The sequence below is a fragment of the Neodiprion virginianus genome, chromosome 3 (genome assembly GCF_021901495.1).
Source record: "Neodiprion virginianus isolate iyNeoVirg1 chromosome 3, iyNeoVirg1.1, whole genome shotgun sequence".
Taxonomy (NCBI): domain Eukaryota; kingdom Metazoa; phylum Arthropoda; class Insecta; order Hymenoptera; family Diprionidae; genus Neodiprion; species Neodiprion virginianus.
The window spans coordinates 24,964,407-24,987,878 of record NC_060879.1 but is presented as its reverse complement, the minus strand read 5'-3'; the positions used below and the strand labels follow the sequence as shown (position 1 = coordinate 24,987,878).

Below are 23,472 nucleotides of genomic sequence, written 5' to 3'. Positions count from 1 at the left end.
TGGCGGGCAATCAGCCATGAATGCAACAATGGAAAGACTTGCCGCAGAGCTGCATAGTAAATACAAGGTACTAGGCAAGACGTCCTCGTTACTCATCGTACCTACCTTCTACGCAACAAAAGCGACGCTAGTTCTTAGATAAGTCGGAAATCAACACGTCCGTGACATTTCTTCTCGATTAATTGAGTGAAACGGGTACCGACAACAACATAGGTATCGAGTTATCCTTGTATAATGGATGAAACTTGGGTAAACCAACGCAAGGTGTTCTTTATCTCAATGAAGGCTCGACCAGCCGGTGTCACCGGTCGAATGAATATCGAGAAGTATATTCTGTCTGGAATACCGCCTCTCTCAGAAACATACCTCAAGTTTTAGCGCCACTTCAATATAGTCAACTACGCTTCTTTTACCACCTTTACAACTTTGGAATTTTTATCGACACTCAAATCTTACCAAACGACCGTTCTTCATTTACTATATGCCTATATGGAACGACATTACGTCGAGTCGTGATGAACGTACGTTGTCAAACGAGTGTTTGCTCTTCGATGGAGGTTTCCTTTCAGGCAACGAAGAATAAATAAATAAAGGACTATAACAGAAAAAGCCTTCCAAAAAGCTTTCCCCGGAGAATTCAACATTATTTGCAAACATTCGGAGTCTCTCGAGTCGGAGACGCTGCGAAGATTAGTTTGACCCGTTGGCCCAATTTCCACGGCACGTACCCCTTCAATGTTCGCCTTCAAGGATACTTTCTACAGTCCCGTCAACGCGTATCAGGACAGATTTTCACATATCAGACGCACTGATAGACATCGTGAATTCTGTCTCGTCGATATCAGTGGAATTTCGAGGACGAAGACAAAGTCATCACCCTCGAGGAGAATGAATAAATTGGTATTTCAGTCCGGTGGTGAATAATTTGGGTAATTAATGGATCGGCAATTATTGATTAAAGGAAAGGACCGACCGAAGGAAAAAGTACAAAGCTGGTTGGGAAGCTAAAAAGAGAGGAAGATGGAAAAAGAAATAAGAAGAAATGGCTTCCTGATAATTTTTCTTTTGATCGCCGACACGCCTCTGGACGTGACCGTCCATCCGTCATTTTCGTCTTATATCTCGGGCGTCTAAAAAAGTCCCGAGGGGAGCCGTTGGGGATTAAAAAAAATCAGCACCGGCGTCCGTCTGTTAAATTTCAATCCCCGCCGAATCTGAGCTACTGGATATACAGCGGCTGTTGTACGTGGTTTTGCGGTATCGAAGCAATCAGTCGGACTCATATCGGGATCGTTATATTGGATTCTTTTATGTGTAGCTTCCTTTTCGAAGTATGACACTTTTAATCAACGATCCCAATCACCAGGTAATTCCAGAATCAATCGAAACCATGAAAATCGATGGTAAAATTGAGGTGAAAATCATCTCTTTCTCTCTATCGCTTTCAATCTGTCGTGTTTGCTTGAGATAATTAAACGCGCGTGACCGTACGTGATATGCAATCAAATCACACGATAGATAGGAAAGAGCTGTGTCAATAATTGATAATGCAATTTATTATACACAATCTACGAATTACGGAACCTATGGGAATGGATCGTTTTCTATTCTAAACCGATATTACAGGTCAGATCAAGTTTTGGAAAATTTCAACTACAGATCGCTGTAATTCCTGGATTGATATCATGATAATTTCGTTATTTGTGAATTTTAAAGTACAGTTTTGGTTTTGTACAATGGTATTTGCTTTCCCTTCTTTTTCTTCAACGGAATAACAAGGAGAAATAAATTACCTGCGTTGGGCTTGATCGGATTAAAAATTTTCGGAATTGAATCACACAGATAACGCAAATCAAAACACCTGAATCGATGATGTTACATTATAGATTTCGTACTCGGTACGTGGGATTACTTTCGAATCCAAACATTTAACAGCTATTCGTTTCACTTAAGCGACAAACGTCTACCTCTCATCGCGAAATTTGCAGACACGAATTGAGATTCATCAAAGCGCAGAGGGACAAAAGAATTTCAAGCAATGGCCGTACAGCAATATATTCATACATGTATATATATTATGTATTGTCCGGATTAAAGTGATAAGTTTTGATTCTTCAGTACTTGATACGGGGCTTTGAATGAATCTATAAATATTCAAACGCCGGTGCTATGAAACTTGCTCATTTTCTAGATAGACGGTGTGGATATGATCCAGTTTTTTTCTACCTTTTTCGCGCAGCATTCGGTATTTTACACTTCAATAGTAAATTGGATTAACTGAAATTCCGAATGGAATATTGTCTATCGATTCTCGCGGCAGCACCAAAAATTAATCGTTCAATATGATTTTAATTCGTCGACGAGAGTGATGTCATCAACGTCAATGAATTAATGAACGGGCAGACGAATCAACATCGTTCAACGTCGATTCAAATTTCTCACTCCGATCAAAGTGGTACAGATTTATAATACCAACAAATTGTTAAATATGTTCAAGCAGTAATTAATTATACTCCGAGTAATCCGATTTTAAATATAATGTAGCTAATGATCCACATGTCATAAAAGTTGGTGAAATATTGTCGGTAAAATTCTGTACCGTGATGCACAATCATAATATAATTGAGTTTGAAAATATCAGTTTAGCCAGTTAATAAATCTCCAACCATGAATTAAAATCTACTCGTTGTCATAAAATTGCTTGAAAGAATTCGAATCAATTGTAAAATAAAATCCAAAGCGTGAAGGGAGAGCCGCGTATCGTTCATTATCAGTGGTAGAAGGTAAATTGGCGATAGAAAGGGTAAATTGGTCCCGTGTCGACGATGATCTTTGTCCGTACGAAGGCTCGTATCATACAGGATTAAAAATTCACGCACGTATCTTGTATCTCCCTTCCATCGAAAGAATATATTACGTCAATAATATTATTGTAATCACCGCCGGAGTGAACAACAATTCTAATCCGCGTCCTGATTCGTTCGAAATTTTTCATTTAAAATCGCTTTTAGTAAAGTAATTCGTTATAATCCGATTATATTTTTATTGTATGAAACACGCAAGTGTAAACGGTAAATATTTATGATTAGGCATGAAAAAAGTTGGCTCGATGAAAGTCACGATTAGATATGAAATGATCGAGCCTTCTTCGCTCGTATTGTGCTGTGCGAATAGTACAATTTGCATATTTTATACGTATATTTATACACGAGAGTAAAAATTTTTCAAATAAATTGTAAATTGAACGCAAGAAATTGCGTGAAAATATTTTGAGAAAATTTGAAATTGAATCCCGTTACATGCGTCGAGCCGGCTGTGCCTTGGAGAGTTCCGAAGGGGTGAATGAGATCAAACTTTTCCCCCTTTGGGAAGTGGTGGAAATAGGTATAAGGTATATAATATATATCCTGCACGTTTATTCGGGCAGGCACAATCACCTCGAAGGGGATTTGAGCCGTGCGTAAATCGTTCAATACCTTTCGTGCAGATGTTTCCCCCAATATTGTTGTTGTGAATTTTATCACCATATTGAAATTACCTGAGCCGGGCGCGAAAACTTGACGCGGCGATATTCGCTCCCGTAAAATGACTTAAAGTAAAAGTTTTTCGGCCGCAGATGAAGATACGTCAAAATGTTACGTCAGGGGTGCAAAAACCGGCCGACGATAGAAATCGGTAAAACCCTGTGTATCATACTTATAGGCACGGGACGCTGATAAAGAGGCGAAGCTGAGAACAAGGCACGTGCACCGATTCCAGAGCTTTTCACGGATAGAGACGGAGAATGAAACGTCCCTTTGCCGCAGGAACGATCTCATTCGAATCCAAGTGGCAGGATAAGCCGGCTCGTTCTCGATGCTGTGATCCGTGGAAACTTGGAGTCAGCCGCGAATTGATTCGGTAAGAATCGCGATCCAGGGTCGGTGCTTTTCATCGAGAAGCCCGGCGAGCCGTGCGCAGGCACGCGAATTCATTCGTGATCGTAACTCGAATTATAAGCCTCGAACATGCCAGGGTGAAATTTTATAAGCCTAACGCGAGTTCGCCGCCCATCAATCTTAATTTCCGAGAATATGAAAAACAATGACGGTGTGTTGTTTATCACGAGCAGACCGCATGCGGGATTCGGCATTAATCAACCGCCATTTTCGTCTCACTTCCGGATTCCCTGCAGGACACGCGTGGTGAACAGAAATTTTGACTTAAACTGACAAGTTGGAAGGGTGAAAAACCAGACACGAGATTCGTGGGGTTTTATTAATTCCAACTCCGTCCCGGACAGACGTTCTTGAGTCAAAGAAAGGATGAAGCTTTTGCCAAAATCGATTATGCGCGTTAATTAAACACCGTGGAGTTTATTCAAGAGGTGGAGATTTGGTGGTGCCTGGATGAATTTCTTCCGTGAACCATCGAAGGCACGCTAAAAATTGCGCCATCTCCGCTCGGACAGGCAATTTCCGGTAGATGCCGAAGGCGATCCCTTACTTACACGTCGAGTTCAATCTTGACCGAATAGTAGTATAAGGTTCAAGCTCGAAGAGAGATCGCTGGAATTGTTCGCCAACGATATCCTGTGGTGTTGTTTTCGACCTTTTTACAGCCGGACACAGACGGTTCAACGGTTCCTTACCCACAACCAGCGAATACCAGATACCTTTGAGTAAAAGAAACTGCCACTGGAACGATTCACTCTGCAGTATGATATTTCGGATATTTTGAGCGCGTCAGCTTCCATCATATGCTAATTTCAATATTTCCACAACCGGAAAACTTGAAAACAATTTGAAGCGACAGAGGCATGTCGTATTCATGAGATACATCCCGAGAGCAATGTCGTCGGGGGATGATTTAAATTGAACAATTTTCCAAAGAAGAGAAATTCACTCAAAAAGTGCGAAACACCATCATTCTGTTGAAAGCTTTTCATCCGCGACCTATTCGCGAGCCTGGCAAAGTGTGTCGCGGTTGTAGCCGAACGTTCAGTTTCCAAAACGTGAGGGAAGATAACTCGCGCGAAAACTCGGCCCTTCCTGTGAAATAACTCTGGTCTCCCTTCGGCCCCGCAGGCTTTAATTACTCCGAAAACTTTCGTCCGTTATTCATCGTCTTCATTTCCCGACCGGTAAGAGAGTAGCAAATATTTTCAGCACTTATCTTGAATTTTGAACTTTGGCAAACTATACATGTACATATGGTATATACACATACTGAAGAAATTATTTCAAAGTCGTTCGATTACCTCGCAACTTCACTCTTCCGGGATTTCAAGCTATCGCGGGGCTTCTCATCCAATAATAATACCCCATTGTTCGACGGAGTAATAAATTGGCGAACGAAGCGCCATCGTCTCTTCTCCAGACCCCGAAGTTACGGGAAACAATGCCCAAACATTTGATAACAATTGTGCGTGAGAAACTTCCACTCGAGATTGTCGAATGAACTTTACTGCAGGTATGCGCTGCTGTCGGATTGATTGACAATGAGCTTAATCGCTTGGTGAGTGAATTTAAGTCACGGTAGCTCAAGTCGAAACGTCGAATTTCGAGGTGGCTCCGAACTCCGACAGCACAGTGGCTCAAGTATCCAGAAGACTGCAAACCATGCTCGTAAAACGTGGGTTTATAGCTCTGCCACTGCTCCGTCCGTATGACCTCCGAGCCAATGCAGTCTTGTATTTCAGTTTTTCGCTTATACTTTTACGACTCCAGGAAGAACGTAGTCTTGAACTTATTGGTGGCAAACAAAAAAATGCCTACGGTTTTAACACCACGGATATATCCGGTATGACTCAATAGAGGAGAGACAAGTTACTACTTTGTTGCCGATGTTGGCAGGCAATTTAGAAAGAGGCGGTCAAACCGGAAAACGGAGAACATGTGCACACGCGAGAAATATATTCGATCAACGACAATCGTCAATAATGAAGCGAATAACAACAATCGACGAAAAAAGTATCCGCGATTTCGGTTCAGGATAAAAACAGATCCAAGTGGGACGATGAAGAATCGGGAATGTAACAACTGAAGTGAAACCACCAAAACCACATTTTACGTCTAAATTAACTTTCTCGTTCCGAAATAAAGTGCCGACGTTGAAAAATTGGAGCCAAATTATATGCATTAGGAATAGTGATGAATATCGAGTTTGGAAATGTTGAAATTGTTCGATTATTACTTTCCTTTGTTGTAACTTTTCACTTGCCGAAAGTTCAGAGCTCATTTATCTTCGTTGGGCCAAATCCGAACGTGCTTTACCGTTTGGTCGCGTACTCACTGGTTCGGGGCAAATTAAGTTATGTCATGGTGAAAAGAGATACCATTTATAGTTTCAGGGGATGATCGTCTTGTGTACAAATGTAAATAATCAAAGGCTATGCATTGCTCGATATTATTATGCATGTATTATGTGCGCTGCACGCGAATTTCTATAAATATTTCACCCGATAATTTAACTCTGAGATTTTACGAGATATATTATTTATGAGCTGGCCAATTGATCAGAAAGGATTTGAACATTTTTTTAACGATAATTGGTTACAACACTATAGAGGTGTTCTTTACGGATGTTTTGGTGAGAAAATGTCCTTCCATGATTAAATACGTCGTCTTTTCAATTAATTGTCGCGAGGCCTTCAAAAGCAATAATTCTAACTTGACAATGTCTTCCACGCAAGTAAATAATGGTGTTGACTTTTGTTCAACGACAGCCTAGAAACTCGTTGAAATATCAATATTATAAATCAAAATTACCTTTCTGGCGCCTCGGCTGTTATTTACTTTATGAAAAATTTGTGCAAATTTATATTCAAAAGCCTGGGTGGTGTTGATAGTGTGATTTATCAACACGAGATAAAATTCGTTACTCAAGGCTGGTTCGGATTACAGTTTAGTGCTGCCACGAATGCACGATTCTTCCCAGATAGAAATTTGAACTCAATTTCTACCCGCGAGGGAAAGTGATATCGACTATGCGGAGAGAAGTTATTGTTTGTTATAGCGCACTTGAATCGAAAATACAGTAATAATGGCACTATGTGAGTTGACGCATTTTGTTAGTGTTTATGAAAACTTACTCACTTCGGGCTGTGAGAAAGCGAATCGGATGAATTCGATGCCCGATATTCTACTTTCTCACCGTATTTTTGTACGTAAAGAAGATCCGCCTAGTTCGAAGGTATATCGAGGTGAAAAAGTGAAATGGTGATTGTCCGCCTGACGAGATAGTCAGTCGTCAAAACCCTCGTCAGATACAAAGAAGGGGGGCATAAAGCCAGGGAAGAGTGGAACGCCACCGGGACTGTATAAGAAGCGCATTATCCCGCTTGTCGGAAGACCTGTTCCCCTCTTTTGGCAGGAAATTGTAGCCCGACTCCCGTCACCCGTGACCGCATCCCTTTCTCGGTCAATTTCACCACTCTTTCCTCAAAATCGTCGGGAATAAATTTATCCGAAAAATGTAACGATCTAGAACCAGTGATAAGAGCCTCGTTAAGGCGAGAGGAAACGTGCAACGTCAGTTTAGTCTCTGCCCAGCCAAGCGAACTGATCATCTTCGGATACCGGAAAGAAAATGGCGTTAGAATAATCCTCGTAAGCAACGAATTCAATTGTTTGACGGAATAACAGGAAAGGGGCTGCGTGGGCTAAAGTCGAGGATGTGAAAATACCCGTTGATGTCATTCTCGAAAGCTTACTCGTGGAATTATATCTTTCTGAGAATGCTGAACTCAACAGTGGGATTTTCCGACGATCAGAGGATAAGAGCCACTTTGAGAATGGCCAGATCCAAGGTTTCGATGCGACGAAACGTGGGAAGTAAGTGGAAAGCTGATCTTCCTCGTTTCCACGGGTACCGGTAATATGCACGCGTATATGTGCGTACGTGCCTCATGTGCATTTACGATCCTGCGGACTCCAGACCTTGCGAAAGAGAGTACGGTCGCTAGTTTGCAGCTGGGCTTTTAACAGCGCTGCAAACCTTCGGCAAATCCACTTGTGGGTTGAGCCGCATGCACGTACCACGGACTGATTCAACAGTCCGTAACATTCGGCGTCTTGTTTCCTTCGGATAATGGAAAATTTCGCTCAACATATACGGTACCGAATCCTATCCTCAAAATCGCAATACATACTTCTTTGGAGAAACAATCGCAGATAATAAAACAGGTGAATGGATATGACACCGTTTTGCGAAATGGACTCTCACATTTGACCATCCGAAAGTAGACGTTTTGAAGATTATCTGTAGAATCAATTTCGACATCACGGACATTTGTCGCAAATGGCTTCGACGGATGTCTCGACTGTCACCTCGCCCCCAATTTCCCAAACCCTCCGAGATCGCATCGCCCTTCCCGCGGCCGCAATTTCCCTGACATTACGAGTATTGGTGCGTATGCGTGGTATTGTTACGCGCATGTATGCGCCAAGCTCGTTCCACATGTGCGTGTCAGTCTGGAGGCACTAGCGTTGGTCTGATTTAGACGTATCTGCAATGGCTTTTACGATTGGTGAGTCGAGGCCAACCGGCAAATGACCCTGACCTGGGTTGCAAGTGATTAATGATGTCACAAATCGCTTTGTGGGTGCGCACCTTATATTTATTGGCCATCCCCGTTATACCCGTCAATGGCTTACATCGGTTCCCGGTCTCTGCCGTAAACGATTAGTCTTTCGAATATATGGGGCAATATCTCCGGATGTCATATGCCCACGATTCCATCGGCATGAAAAGATCTTATCGCAGGCTGCTTTCCATTTCGGATCACCGTTCGATTAGCTCTTTACTCTCTCGCTTGCTTAAGCTTCATCGCGTGTACGTTGTTGAAATGCATGAAAAAAGGCTACAGCGCATCAAGAATGTACAGGTGTATAGGTCGAAATCGTGCCAGGTTTTTGAAATAAAAATGAGAATAACTTGTATAATTTTCATTAACCTGGCATAATTTCGATCAACACGCCTGTACATCCTTAAACGAAAGAAGGGACAAATAACTATTTTCACCAAAGAAGTAGAACCGATATTTTTATGACGAGTCTAGATTGAGTTGTTCAGCTCCTTCACACGAGCATTCTGACGGTTCTCGGTGATTGGTAAGAAGGTCTGACAGGCGAACCGTGCAGTTTACCCTTTCTTCAAATATTTAGTTGAACCCTCTCTTCTTTATTTCATTTCCCAACCCTTGTGAAAAAATACAGTCAAACGTGAGCAAAACACTTTATTCCCGGGACACGTCTTTATTTTGACCTGTACTTTTATGTACTTTTGACACGTACCTCCGAACTCGTGGAAAAAATAACGTGCTTCATTTTTTACACACATCCATTAGGGATTATCACTAGCGCCTAATTGTGAAATAACTCATATCCTCCGTAACAAGGTAATTCGAACTCTCGTTTTTTTCTTTAAAAAATATCCACGTAACTTTGTGGAATAAACGTTGCAAGTAACTGACATTACGCAAGACCGAAGATGGCATAATTTCTCAGCCCGGAAATCCGGCTGTTTCCGAACAGTTCATGGAAATGAGGCGAAGAATTGTGAAACATTATTTCACAGTTCGATGAACCGTCAATCGGCTTCCGCTTTTGTAATCCAAAACTGAATTTAAAAAAACCGAGGTAAAAGTTCGCGACGTAGCTTGCGGCTTTACCGTGGGCTCGATTTAACCTACGGCTGACGTCACCGGAGCTTCTCGCATGACGTGCTGATCGATCGTCGTACGTTTTCAGCTGGGTGGGACAGATCCGAGAGTTAATTGGTTTATTTTTAGTAACACGTAGTATCAAACAGCCGTACTGAAAGCGAAAAAAACTGCAAGTTATGAATAAATTAAAGTTGCGAGTTTTGCTCCGTCAGCGGATTAAATGGAATTGGGATGAGAAAAAAAAAAAGTCGGGAAATTACGAACGACAGATTTCCACATATTCTTTCAAATAACAATCTTTGAGATGACTTTGGCTACGTCATCGGTGTCTGACGATAAATCGAAATGAGAATCCACTCGAATCCCCGGCAAAGTGAAGACTTTGATAAATATATCCCTTTAACTCGCGGTCGGACTCAGTTGCAGGATCGTCTCGGGTGCATTCGCGGAGTAAGTTTCTTTTGGGTTGGAACAATTGAAACCTTTGTTGCTAGCGGGGTTTTATTTTCAGCGGATCGGACGAGTTTAACTAGAGCCAAACCGCCCGCAGCTGAACATCACAATGGCTTTTGCGGATCTGGATTCACAAGAATTGAATACACCTGATCTTTCCGCATCTTCCGCAAGCTCGCAAAGCTTGCGCGTCGCATGTGGCTTTGCAAGAAGCCATTTCCGGCTTTTACCTGGCGCGTAAACCTCTCCGCGATAGAATTTGACTCGACTTTGGTAGAGAATTTGGTATTTCGACAAAATATTTGGAACTGCTATTGGGTCCATTAAATTGAAATTCATCAATTGTTTCCTTCGTTTGAATAGCTCTTCGCCGAGTGTCTACTCCTACTACACTCATCGATTTTAGATTTTCAACGGAGTCCCTGAGAGAGATTCTCCTAAAATTACTTGAAAACTCGTCACTTGAGTTATACGGGCCATTGAAACGTGAAAAACGAAGTAATTGTCGGCAGACGTCCCTCGTTACGTATAATCCTGCCGTTTTCAGCGCTTCTTGATTGCCGCCTCGCGCTGTTCAATCCGGCGTTGTGCATACTCTACTAGACAGTCAAGGAAATAGACAAATGAAGCTTTCGTTTCGGGAGGAGGAGCGAAGTGGCGAAGTCCAAAGAGCGAAGGAACGAAGGGGACGTAAATTATACTACAGGTTGTTTGCACAAGCGAAACCTTTGTCGCGAATTTCCCCAGCAAAGGTTTCTAGTGCCCCGTGTCACAGGCCATGTTTTCGTTACACTCCGCCGTTATTAATTACTCGGCACTATTCCGCCCGCGTGCAACAAGGGCTTAACCTACAAATATTCCAGATTTGTCCCACCAACTGCAGCCGTCGTTTCATATACACGAAGAAACGAATTTTGCTGACTCCTGCTCGCCACTGAATAACGATGAAAATGTGAAAACCACTGTGTGCAGACTAAAATCTGCTACATTTATAGTAAAGAGTATAGTTGACCTGGATATTTTTTTTTTTTTTTACCAAAGATTGATGTGTCTTTCTTTTGCTGCAGTTTTGAGTAAAATCTGCTCTTTTCCTTCTCTCGGAGTAACATTAATTAACGGTTCGTCTTTGTTGGAAATTTTTCTCCCGCCACAAGCCTGACGACGCGACGATCCAGTTGCATGAATTGACAAGACGGCTGACGTCAGAGAGCCTATACACGACACGGAGGGCTACGATTCCGCAGTTATATATAATATAATAATCTCGAGAATAGTGAGCTGAGAAAATACAACTCGATCGCGGCATGCGCAGTAATTACCGATCAATCAATTCTCGAACCGGCTCTGACGAACATATCTCTATTGTCGAGTTTGAACCGGCCAATTTATATGCTAAAATGGCAAATAATACACGCGATCTGGGGCAAGAAAATTGGGTCCACTAATAACAAAGGCAATACACGTATGGAAGGGAAACGTGCAATATGCATACTGAGGAGACGTGTTATACCGATCTGCACCTCAGAGGCGGAACTTAGTTTACATATTTTCATCCTGAAATGAGGAATGCAAGAAAAAATTGCTTTGTTTAGTACCAAACCAAGCTCATGATTTTCTCTGTAAACAAACGATGCGGGATACAACGATGTGTAAGTTTTTATTCTGTTGATAAACATGTGGTACAATTTACTCTGTTTCAAGAATTTTTTTACTTTACACATCGGGAAGCTTACGTGTAAACCAAACTTGAAGTTCCCTTAAGTACGATAAACGAGCTGATAGCTTACGCGTGCACCCCAATACAGCCTAATATTTACATTTTCCTCACGATTGATCTACAGACTATCGTACACGACAATTTGTATGAATATTGCGAGATAAAACGAATGGAGTAAGATCAATCACGCATCATCAGCCGATAGATTTACCTCAGGCCAGCTCATTTATTTGATCGATATAAAAGGAGGTAGAGGCACAAATGTCAGCATCAAAATCCACGAGATTTCGTTATAGTTTAACGAACGATATCCATATACATATACGTATGATTCTTTCTACCGCTACGTGTATTATTTTCGATCTTACGTCAGCTCGACTTTAACCCGCCTTCTTCACTTCTTAGCGGTGGTTAACACGCGCCTATCGCCCACATCGTAAAGTGGCTTGAATGCGATGAATAATAGATATCGATACAGCGAAACACTCGCCGGGTCCGAGGGCGCAACCGAAAGCTCGCGACGTGGACCGCGCATGTCATCCCAAGTTTTATCCTATAAGCTTAAAGAATGGTGATGGTGCGACACCATCGTCGTTGTAGCGAGCCTGAACTAAGCTTGAAAAATATCCCCCGGAGGAGTTGCATATATGTATTTAGGAAGAAAAAAGAGCAGAAGGGAATGCCCCAACGGCTAAACAGGGTCTCGCAACGATACGTAGAGAGTCGAGTGAAATTTCCGCGTATAAAGTGCCGGTAGATCGATTCACCCTTCGCCTCGCGACGACGTGTCGCTAAAAGATAGGTGAATACCAATTTAGAGAAAAACGCGACCAGCCGCCGAAGTAATTCGCCGAGCACAGATTCGTTTACCCCGCAACCACTTTGCGTTTCCACCGGCAAAATGCAATTAAACGAACGACCAATTAGATCTGTTTGTCTCGAAATTACGCGAGCACGAACGTGGCTACCTAATTTCAGGTTCAACGCGAGTTTCCGACGGAAATCCTTAGAGTAGAAAGTTTTCGTCTCTGGAGCACCTGATGTAAGAATGTATGCGGCTAGGTGGTCTAGTGGAGTAAGGCTCCGGTCAAGCATCTCTAGATGCCAGGTTCGATTCCTGGCTCCGTCGTTAATTTTTCGAAATAACCAGTTTGTCAAATTTATATCTCCAACGGAAATCCGTAGACTTTGGAAAATCTGCATAACGGCAAAAATTTTCCAGACGAGCCAAGACTCGTCGAGTAGCACCAGTCACTTTCTATCAGACCTCGCAGCCACCCCCGTAGTGGAAGTATAGCCCAGGTTCGCGAAGCAGCTATCGTATTACGGAGACGCCGAGACGTTCGACGAGAAGGTAAGTGCTCGGGTCGATGCAAGCCGGCAGGCTTGATGCATACAGTATTTCAACCAGACACACTGAGTGCTTCTCCAGGCAAATATTACGAGCTAGTCAATACCGTGACAGCGTCGTTCCAGGCGAGGCGCCTGTTCGTATAATAGTGATGCCATTACCCGGTTCAAAATCGTTTGTTTTAATTGCGAAACAACATCGTTAGCGTTTCGAAACATTCGAGGGCGCGCATTATGTCTGTGCGATACATTTGGAGCGCAAGTATCAATTTCCGCATGCGGGATAAGTGAGTCAGATTTATCGATGCAGCCTAATTATGATGACCGGTTCACTTCGACACGCAATTCGTTCGGGTTCGTCACGGAACCGTGCACGCGTAAGTCACGTCGGTACTAACGGTGAGCTTAACCGATTCTGTTGTACGTAAACGGCTTTGCCGGTATGCGGTCCGATCCTTTGTCAAGTTTGATGAGCCATGCGAAATTTAAGATGAATAGAAGCGCGGACGTAAGATCGATGCTCGAGAACCGAGTGAGAAATTACCGTGTTCCCTTAGACTAGAATGAATTGTGGGATCAGTTTCGACTTGGGGAACCTCCGCGGCGACGTAAAATTGCAAGGGAGTCCTGGGCTAGCAGGATTATAGTTTTATAGTTATCTTTGGCCTTCGACACCTTATTTTTTTCTACTTTTAAACATTGCGAAAGATTTGATCAAAACATAATTTGGATATTTCGTTTCAAATGTTGATCGGAAAAATACGCTAAGAATTGAATTCCCCATCGGTAATTATGTGAAGTGTGAGTCCGGAGTTGAAAAATCGAAAATTAATTACCATATTATTGCTGTAGAATTTTGTCGATATTTTTTACGCAACTGAAGGATGAAAAAATTTTCGAGTATCGTAAATGTTATCTCCAAGCCTGCGTCGGAGACATTAGAAGAAAAAAAGTATTCACCATCGAGTTTCCCTGGCTAATCTCGTTCCAAGTTTGCAACAAACGCAGCAGTGCCCAAGAAAATGAGAATAAAAAAGAAAGAAGAAAAAACTCCAAGTCGTGTTTGAATAGAAATAAAAGTATCTAAAACGTGACGGCTGTGTTAAGGTTAAGTGGCAGGAAGTGGAAAAGCACACTGGAAACTTTAGTACTTTCCCGCTCATGGTTATTTTGTTCTCTGGATGAAAAGCCTGGACAACGCGTTTCGTACCACGTCACGTAAACTTCTTATGTGTTTCTGTATCAGCCGCATTGTAGGGTGCGAAATGGTGAACAGTTGGACACGAGATAATGTATGGAAGGGATCAAAATCTCCAGAAGCAAGATGAAGAAAAGTGATTTACATACCAGAACGCATAAAGCTTATCTGAAAATCAACCAGACCACGAACTCTTAGCATACATTCGCGCCTGCTGCGTGATAATTGTTATACATTTTACTCCTTCTCATGGGTGGAAACTATTTATGGAAATCTATGCAAGGAACAAAAAATAACGTCAAGCAGGTGTCCCCAGACGCGCTTATAGCCCTCGGTATAATTTTTAAATCTGAATTGTAAATTCTTCCACTGCAATTGTCGGAATGATATGTATAATTCTCTCATCCTCTTCCCTGCACTCGTTCTGAATCACCCATGAATTTGACTTTGCAATGGGCAACTCGTTGCACGAGGGTTTCAGCCACGGTAGAAGTGCTTTTAAATTATGCCGTTTAGCTTAATGTGACACAACGACGAATTTTAATCGGAGCTATACGAAATAAATTTCGCCGTTGCTGAGACCCGCAAAAGTTTCTTACGAGTACCAAATTTTGCGGTAGTTCCTGACAGATGTATCGTAATCTACACCGTTATTTATAGGAAAACTCGACTCTATTTTTTGTGAAAAATTTATAATGCACCAATTTCAGTTACCACGCGACGTTATAGACTGGCATGGGGTTCGATTAATGGTTTAATTTTTTTTATCCGTTATCGCTGGTCAAGCTCGACGAACCGTAAATTTATCACACAGCGATATAGATATATTCCGAAAACATAGACTATGTACACACCATCGATAATCGTCGTTATATCATAAATTTTACGAAGCAAAGATTTTTTATCCTAAAGAACCCCTTTGAGTTTTTTCTGAAACTGTCAGATTTGGAAAGTGGGGAGCAGCTACGGGTTCACAGGATCCCGTATACTGCATTTACTGTTTAAACAACCGAGGCGATGTTTAATGCACCTCGTTGAAAAGTATTAAGGATACCCACGGGTTGAGCCAACAGCCTCAGTGGAGTAACTCGTAATGTAGTCGGACAAAGCAGAGTGTAGTAGTAACTGAAGTTCCGACTTCACATCCCACTTTAGAACCGGAAGTTTTGAGTCAAAACTCCGTATTCGACTCCCGCGAGTATAAAGTCCATAAGTTTACTTGTGATAAAAATAACCTTCGGAGAAACAGGATTATATACGTTACACTATTTATTGGCTAACAGCAAAGCATCGCGATACAGTTTTTTCGTTGAACCAGATCGTAATGCGAATGCACGGCTTGATACGACTGATCTATAAAAATCACGCGGTTGTAAGCCCTGTTGGCGTAGTTCGTATTAACTATTAACACTTCGTTGTTATTTCATGTTTCAGGTACTCAAGGATCGACCCTGAACAATCTGCAGCATATAATCCCGAAGACACGTGATACGTGAATAATGGCCCGATCAATCAATAACCAAAATCAATAAAAAAAAAAAAAAAAGAACAAACAATCTCTAATCGGGAAATTTTTTAAATTGCGAATTATTTTTGGACCATTGGTATGCTGATTCATGCGAGTTTAGAAGTAAGGATTACGAGATCTGATATCCCTATTTATAACAGCAAAAATAGTAACGATCTAATTAATTTCAACAACTAATCAAAACGTAAGAAAGAGGCTACGAAAAATTTCTACCAGTTCAGGGCAACGGACTGACGTCAAAATATGAAGGATAATTTATCCCAGTGAAATACATTCGAGAAATATGATAAACATAGTGGAGCGAGCGGGCAAGTGTTTTAATAATTTAAAAGTTAAAAATAGTCGAGTTGCCGGAATGGTGAAAGGTATACAAATGGAACGTACGTGAGACTTAAAAAAGCTCGGAACGCGTTTACTCTAATTGCAAGAGTGTACTAAACAGTTCATCGCGTTTCAGTACGTAAATTAATTTTTCTCTTCCCCGTGTGCTTAACGAAAATATAAAAAGTAATAAAAAGGTAGAAAAAAAAACAAACACTAAACCACATTGCTTATCGAAGTTAAAGAAGATTAACGTCTGTGTTATACACACGGTACCCGGATCCGAAGTTCATCGCTGAGAAGAAAAACCAATTTTCTTCTTGCAATGGACTGGATTGGCCGCGGAGAAAGTGGAAAGCATAAGTCGCTTGAAGATTCAAATTTCGATTTAACACTGAATCGTAAATTTTACCTACTCAACGAAACTGAAGCGAGGTTTGCTGTGGTTTAAAAAAATCACACCTCGCCAATATCCGATATTGCAGGCCATTTCTATGGTGAATAACCTATAAATGTGATATGGAGCGGCGGTTTCGTACGGTGGTGGTGAAACGAGCGTGTGTATAGTTAGCGGTGCGAGAGTGTCAGCGAGAGGGAGAAAGCCTCGGCCAGTCAAGATCCTCGACCCGTGAAACGGAAGCAGCTTCAACACCGATGGGTTTAAAGTGACGTTCACTCCGCGCGGCCGTTTCTGTATTTTGGATTGAGCCCAGCAGTGAATTAAGTTGAACCAACGTGCCAAATTTGTGAAATCGTGATACCTGAGTACATCGGCAATGCATAAGTCACAGTTAAATTCGCGATGAAGAAAAATTAATGGTGTGCAGAAAGATTGGACGAATCCCATGTTCCGGGCTGAATAAATTCAATACCGTAACATTGATTTATTGATCAGACGTGTCACTGTCCTCTTAGAAGACGAGAATCAACGCTGGTGACAAAAAGTACCAGTTGACGTTAACATAGAAAATTCAATTCATTCTGGGGAACATAGAAAATAGAAAAGAAAAATGATGAAACACGAAGACAAACAGATAAAATATTTGAATTATAAATATGATGGTGATTGGGAGAGACGGTGATAAGTTTGACGACATCAATCAGAGAAACGATTAAGGGTGCAAAAATATTCTTTCATTAATATGTGAATAGAAAATGAATTTGGGGGGATTTCCCCCAAACGTAAGAGCTTCTATTTTATTTCAATTTGTTGGAAGATTTGTTTCTCTTCAAATATTTGCTGCCAATCGAAAAAGCCACGGTTGAGAAAATTGTTCCGGCTATTCGTGACAGCTTGCATGAATAAACTGCCAAGTCGGATGAATGTAAATATCGTTAATCATATTTTTACAGTTTATCGATGTCGTTGTAAATAATTAATCCTAGTGAATTTCGAGAGATTACTAACTAAATTTGGGGCATTCATATTATAACTCGATCAGGTTAACTCTTGAAAAAAAATGACCCTTACTGACATTTGCGTGCATGTCTAATTTCGCATGATAAATAAAACAAAGGAATTGTTTAAAGAAAAGGTAAATAAATCAGGAACAACATGCGTAAACAAAGTTCTGGGGGAATTGAATCGAACGTGGAAAGCGTACGGGATGAAAACTCTATATCGGGCAAACAGCGAGTGGGAGTATACCTAGAATAAAACAATTGCCCGTGGGGTTCTATCTCGATTCTCCATTTGCGGAGTGAAAATTGAAACAACTTCCGAATCGTCCTGTAAAATAAATCGTTCGAAATGCTTTCGCTCGAGGAAATGATGTACTCGACTTCGTGGCCGTTGAATTACAGTTCCACACTGTTCGACAACCTGACCTACAACAACACCAACGTCACCGATCCAAGTTCCGGTGGTAATCAGTTTATCCTGCCCTGGTGGCGACAAATGATCTGGACCGTTCTCTTCGCCGGCATGATAGTCGTCGCTACCGGTGGAAATCTAATCGTCATATGGATCGTTCTGGCCCACAAAAGAATGCGCACCGTCACGAACTACTTCCTGGTCAACCTGAGCATCGCGGACGCCATGGTCTCAACCCTGAACGTTATATTCAACTACACCTACATGCTCAACAGTCACTGGCCTTTCGGAAACTTGTACTGCAAGATCAGCCAGTTCATTGCTGTCCTGACCATTTGCGCCAGCGTGTTCACGCTAATGGCCATTTCCATAGATCGGTAAGCATCACCTCCACGATCTTTTTCTTTTTTTGTCGGAGCCTTCTCATGATCGTTTATCGATTGTTGGCGATGATTCGCTCCACTTGCAGGCTCTGCAAATTTGAACATTGTACTGTTCGAGGCACGTTCAAGCCACTTGTTGAAGAAATTTGTGTCGCATTTGGAAAACATATTGATCGGAATGAGATAATCGATCGAGGAAACAATCAGTCTGGTTGAATTAAAGGGGTTGCCCATGTATATATAGTATAATACATATATATATATATTTATTTGCGGTGTATAGAATTACGGATGGATCTTGACACGGCCGAATTCCAATTCTGTCTCCTGTTACTTCCATCTATTCCGTACTTGACCTGTTTCTCTATCTCGCTCCGACCTTTATTTCTGTGAATCTACCTCTCCGCCATACCTTTTCTCCGATATTTCCACCCGTTGGGTCGGATTGGATGTTGGCAAAGGTTCTCCAATAGCACAGAGAGCTTCGCTTTTCTCTGTACATGGTCAACTTATCTCGGTGAAACCAGAGACGCAAAATAACGAAAGCAGAGCATTACGTAAACACTCGCGACAACGACTACGCCTCGTGTTATTACCGCACTTCGACTTATTTGCTAGTGAACATCGAAGCTTACGAATTACCTGTTCAATCTAAAACAATCGGCCAGGACTCAATTATCAGTGTATAGGCTTTGACCGGGTTTTCAGGGTATTGAAAATACGTACGTCAAAGTTCACGGTCACCGCTGACAAGCCTGAGGGATTTCGCAACAGTAATGAAGTATAGGGTGGAAGTAAACGTCACGCATTCACAGTGCAAAGGGCAAGGTATTCCCACGTGTGTTACACAATATAGGCAATTATCGGTTGACCTCGTCACCGACAAAAATTCTGTTCCGCAATCCATCTCAGCAAATACACGACTCCTTCGAGTTGATTTTTCCTCAGGAGGACCCAGTCACGTGTATTACATGGTAAATATAAATGCTATTTGCTGTACGCTAACCGCGGGGGAAACCGTATGGGTTATATTTCCGGTGGCGGTTGTCATGCCGAATTTGCATCGACGAAATTTCAGTGGTAGGAAAATTAGAGAACCGAGAAAAAGGAACTTGACACTTGCTGTCATTTTTATTTTACTCGCTCATAAACTTTGCGGTCTTGTAATTAACCTAAGACAGATTTTACCGCATTAGTAAATCAAATCGCGTCAACGCCGCTCATCACGTGTAAAATACAATTTACATAATTATAGAGTGGCTTTGTCAGATTCAAGAATCGTCAAAGTATCGAAAGATCATCAAAATAAGTACACACTCACCTGTATAAGTCGCCAAATTCTCCTTAAGATTGATGGTTACTGGTTCGCGTGTTTTGCTCTCAAGTTCCTGACTGCTGACATCGTTCGGAAAAGGTTATTTCGAAGGTTGTCCGCCGTCCCTGGGCAGGGCAAGACATTTTCATTCACGCAAGAGCAGTCAACTGAGTAATTACCAGAGATTTTTATACCATAGGGATGTCAGTCTGGGGAAAAAGAAGAAAAAACGTTCTGTTAATCAAAAAACAACAAACAATAAAAAAAGAAGAAGAAGACGGACAAAAAACCCTTCGGCTACACGGCTTGTCCATCGGACGTAAAATATATGTGAAATTTTTCCTCAACCGTACAAAGATGACAAAAAATTCACCCCATGGCGGATACGCTTTATCTACATCAACTTATGCATTCAACCCGCGAAAGGAGAGAAAGTATGTAGTGCCTGATAATAAACCTTGTCCCAAACATGACTAGGGACACCTTCTAATTTTACACACTTTTTGGGTACCCTTCTTGCGCGTTATGTTTGTTGTTCGAAAACTTTACGACCATCCCGCAAAAATAAAAAAATTGGTCAAGATAAGAAAAATTAATTCTACGTAGGTATGTGAGGAGAATAAAAGTTAGTAGGAAATTCGTACATACATTTATTTGTTGAAATCGGTTTATATTTCGACTACGAAAGTTGCGTTGGGGGAAAGAAGATGTTGAAAAATCGATTCTGTTAATTGCCAACTTTTAAATGCCACAACGAAACTGTTTAATGCAGAGAAAATTTTATCCAACTACAAAAAAATATGTGAATTATTCCGCCAGCTAATCGTAAACAATTTTCGCCTAAATCATTTTCATCGGAATATAATGTTCAAGAATTTTTCATGTTACACGGCGCATCGGCATCACTCGCGATATTATCGGGCATGTAAATATTTATACGACTTCCAGGAGTTTAACTGGTACACGTCGTGCAGTAAAAGTGAGCAATACATCTTCCCACGCGTCTGACGTCTAGATTCATGTTCCAGCTGTTTCCCTTGTGCTAATATTCATGGTTATCCGTGAAAACGACAGAGATAGAAATTTCTTGAGATTCGTGCCTTGTATAACCAGAAAAGAACTAGTAATCAAGAAATACGTTACGAGGGAAAATTGATACGGAAAGAAATGAAAGAATGAAGAAAATCGTTGAGGTATACCTCGAGCATTTTCCATGTGAAAAAGATCCAACGATTTGGAATAATTTCGAAGATAGATGATAACTTTGCGTGCGTGCTGATGCGACAGACACGAAAGTGCTATTCAATCGTCAATCTTCGATTATTGATATCCGCATGAAATTACAACCAGTCGGGTTCGGATATGTAAAAAGAAATTTTCGTACGTGCCGGCGAATGGGAGTGAGTCAGTTGATTGCATGGAACATTGATTGCCCGTACCGGGAGCTTCCAGGCTTTTTTAACTACTTCGCTCTCCGTTTAAGAGACAGACAGCGCGGAGTCGAACCACCCATCAATATCTGTCCGATCTGACCGTTTTAAATGCGAAAGTGAACAAGAAAGATTTAAATTACATACCTTCTATGAAAAATAGTACCTACAATTCATTGAGTATAATTACGATGGGTGGTTGAAAAACTGTGTCGAAAAATTGTTTACAAATTGATTTTCCAGAATAGGATGAAGCCAAACTAAACAAATTTGGATGTCATTTCGTTTAGCATCACTGAAACTTAGCAATAAATAGGGAAACTTAGTTGTCTCGAGTGTGAAGAACGCTGCGTTTAAATGGAAAGTATCACCGAATCAACAAACAAATGATACAATGTCGCAATGCTTGGCGGTGCCTCCGCATTTCCCGGCTTTCAACCGTGAAAATGGGTTCGATCAATTTTCGGTTTTCACCTTTACCCGACGCTTCTCGGCACTTCTATCGCTGAGTCGGTCGCCTAGGGGTTGAATTATCCTCGCACCTCGTAACCTGAAAGAGTCCTGGGAGTAGCAGAGCAATACTTGCGGGGAGAATCGAAAGCCAGCGTTATTCAAGTCGCGTCTGACTACAGATTATGACGTTTACGCTTTCGTCCCTTTCCCTCCCCTCTTCAATCACATTTCTACTCGAATGCGAACCCTCTTATTATTCGCTCACGCGCTTAGACCATCCCCTATTTCACCGTCAAAAGTTCCACTGATTGTACAGAAAGAAGGCCAAGAAGGAGAAAAATAAAGAATTACACTCACGGGCAGTGAATATATGTACCGACAATTTCAACAAAGTTTTTCGAACGATATTGCAACAAATTTTAGACACACTGATTACCGTTGATTACCTACCACGATGCGAAGCTCATCGAGTGTCGTGGTCCCGACTATTAACCCGGGCCTCTATGGCGATATTGCCATACAGTTTGTTAGTAAGTAATACAAATATATTCGACCCATTATATGTTCTCGATCCAGGATATATGAACCGAAAACGACCAATCGCGTCATGAAAAATTTAGACTATAGGGACTGGATCCTCAATTCCTGGGCTTCATCCACCTAGAAACCATCTCTCAAGCTGTATAGTTGCTGATATGAAGTAACTATTGAAGTAAGGCAATGCTCTGACGGTCTTTAATGTTTCCAAAATTTAGAAACGCATTAACGATCAATCGCGAGAGAATTATGGTGAAAACATACGTATTCATTCAGTGTAAGGAATTGTCGACTATGCTGCTACTTTTAAGTGTCACTTAAAACTAGACTGTAATGGTTTACTTCTGACTAGAGCCAAAGCTTTCTAAAAAGTTTTCAATGTTACCAACGTATGCTGTCGTACGTTGATGAGTCGCCTTCGCGAATATTCAATTTTTACATTCATTACAACCAATTTGGCGGAGATGAACGGCGAGTAATATCAATATTATACGAATCTTAAATCAAACATTGGAAACATACAATTTGATTCGAATTATCTACGGTACACGAGATAATGACAAATGCAAAGTTGAGCAGTCCCGTGACTCTCTTACGTCCGCTGAAATGTCAGCAAAACTTTTCAACCGCTGGAAAATAACCTTCCTCGTGTGATGGTCGGGGATGAAATACTGCTATTCGGACTCACATTTCGTTTTTAAAAAAGCTTTTAGTATTAAAGAGATACGCACGAGGTATACATATGGGGTTTACACCCTACGTATATCAACCGTGAAAACTCTAAATCTTATTTTTCCCGACGCGAACGAAAGGCAATACCGTTCCCCTCCTTTTCAGAGTCTTCATATAACTTGACGTGTATAAACGGAAGGAACAAATGGTCTTAGGAACGTTATTTTCATCCCGATATACCTACGCGCGGCCAAGGTTCTTTTACACTTTCACACCTCTACAGGGGGAATGAAAAATAACTCAATTGACTGATTGAAAAAAATTTTGAAATGTTAATCAATTTCGTGTTAATATTTTGTATTTCAATTAATCTAAATATGTAAATAATCTATGGAGTAAAATTCTGTCCTCGTATTAAAGGCCAGATGAACACAAAGACCCGTAGCGAAGGACATCGTGTATAAGATGGAGACGTGCCGTTTCATTATTTTTAGTGCGAGGACGAATGAAGATAAGAGCTGGCTGCTGATTTGTTTGGAATCCTGACGACTCTCGGCTGAAAACGCCGGAGAAATAAAAGACAAAATAAGAAGCAGCTGGCGAGGAAAATAAATAAAAGCTACGATCGGTACCGCGACTCAGGTGAACAATATCGA

General features: G+C 41.4%; 1 protein-coding gene and 1 long non-coding RNA gene across 4 annotated transcripts in view; one reads left to right on the top strand and one right to left on the bottom strand.

Annotated features, from left to right (window-relative positions):
• Nucleotides 1-19,927, bottom strand: part of LOC124300902 (uncharacterized) — a 96,265-nt gene extending 76,338 nt beyond the window's left edge. The window contains exon 1 of the long non-coding RNA XR_006907361.1: nt 19,731-19,927. This is a non-coding gene — a long non-coding RNA (uncharacterized LOC124300902). The remainder of the gene's footprint in view (nt 1-19,730) is intronic.
• The window catches only part of LOC124300896 (tachykinin-like peptides receptor 99D), a 128,959-nt gene that overhangs the window by 47,908 nt on the left and 57,579 nt on the right, over nt 1-23,472 (top strand). For all 3 annotated transcript variants that reach the window (XR_006907356.1, XR_006907357.1, XM_046755387.1), the window contains one exon: nt 15,799-18,403. Coding sequence is in view for 1 of the 3 variants with exons in the window: in XM_046755387.1 (XP_046611343.1) it covers nt 17,964-18,403 (440 nt within the window). In the remaining 2 variants the exon portion in view is untranslated. The remainder of the gene's footprint in view (nt 1-15,798; nt 18,404-23,472) is intronic.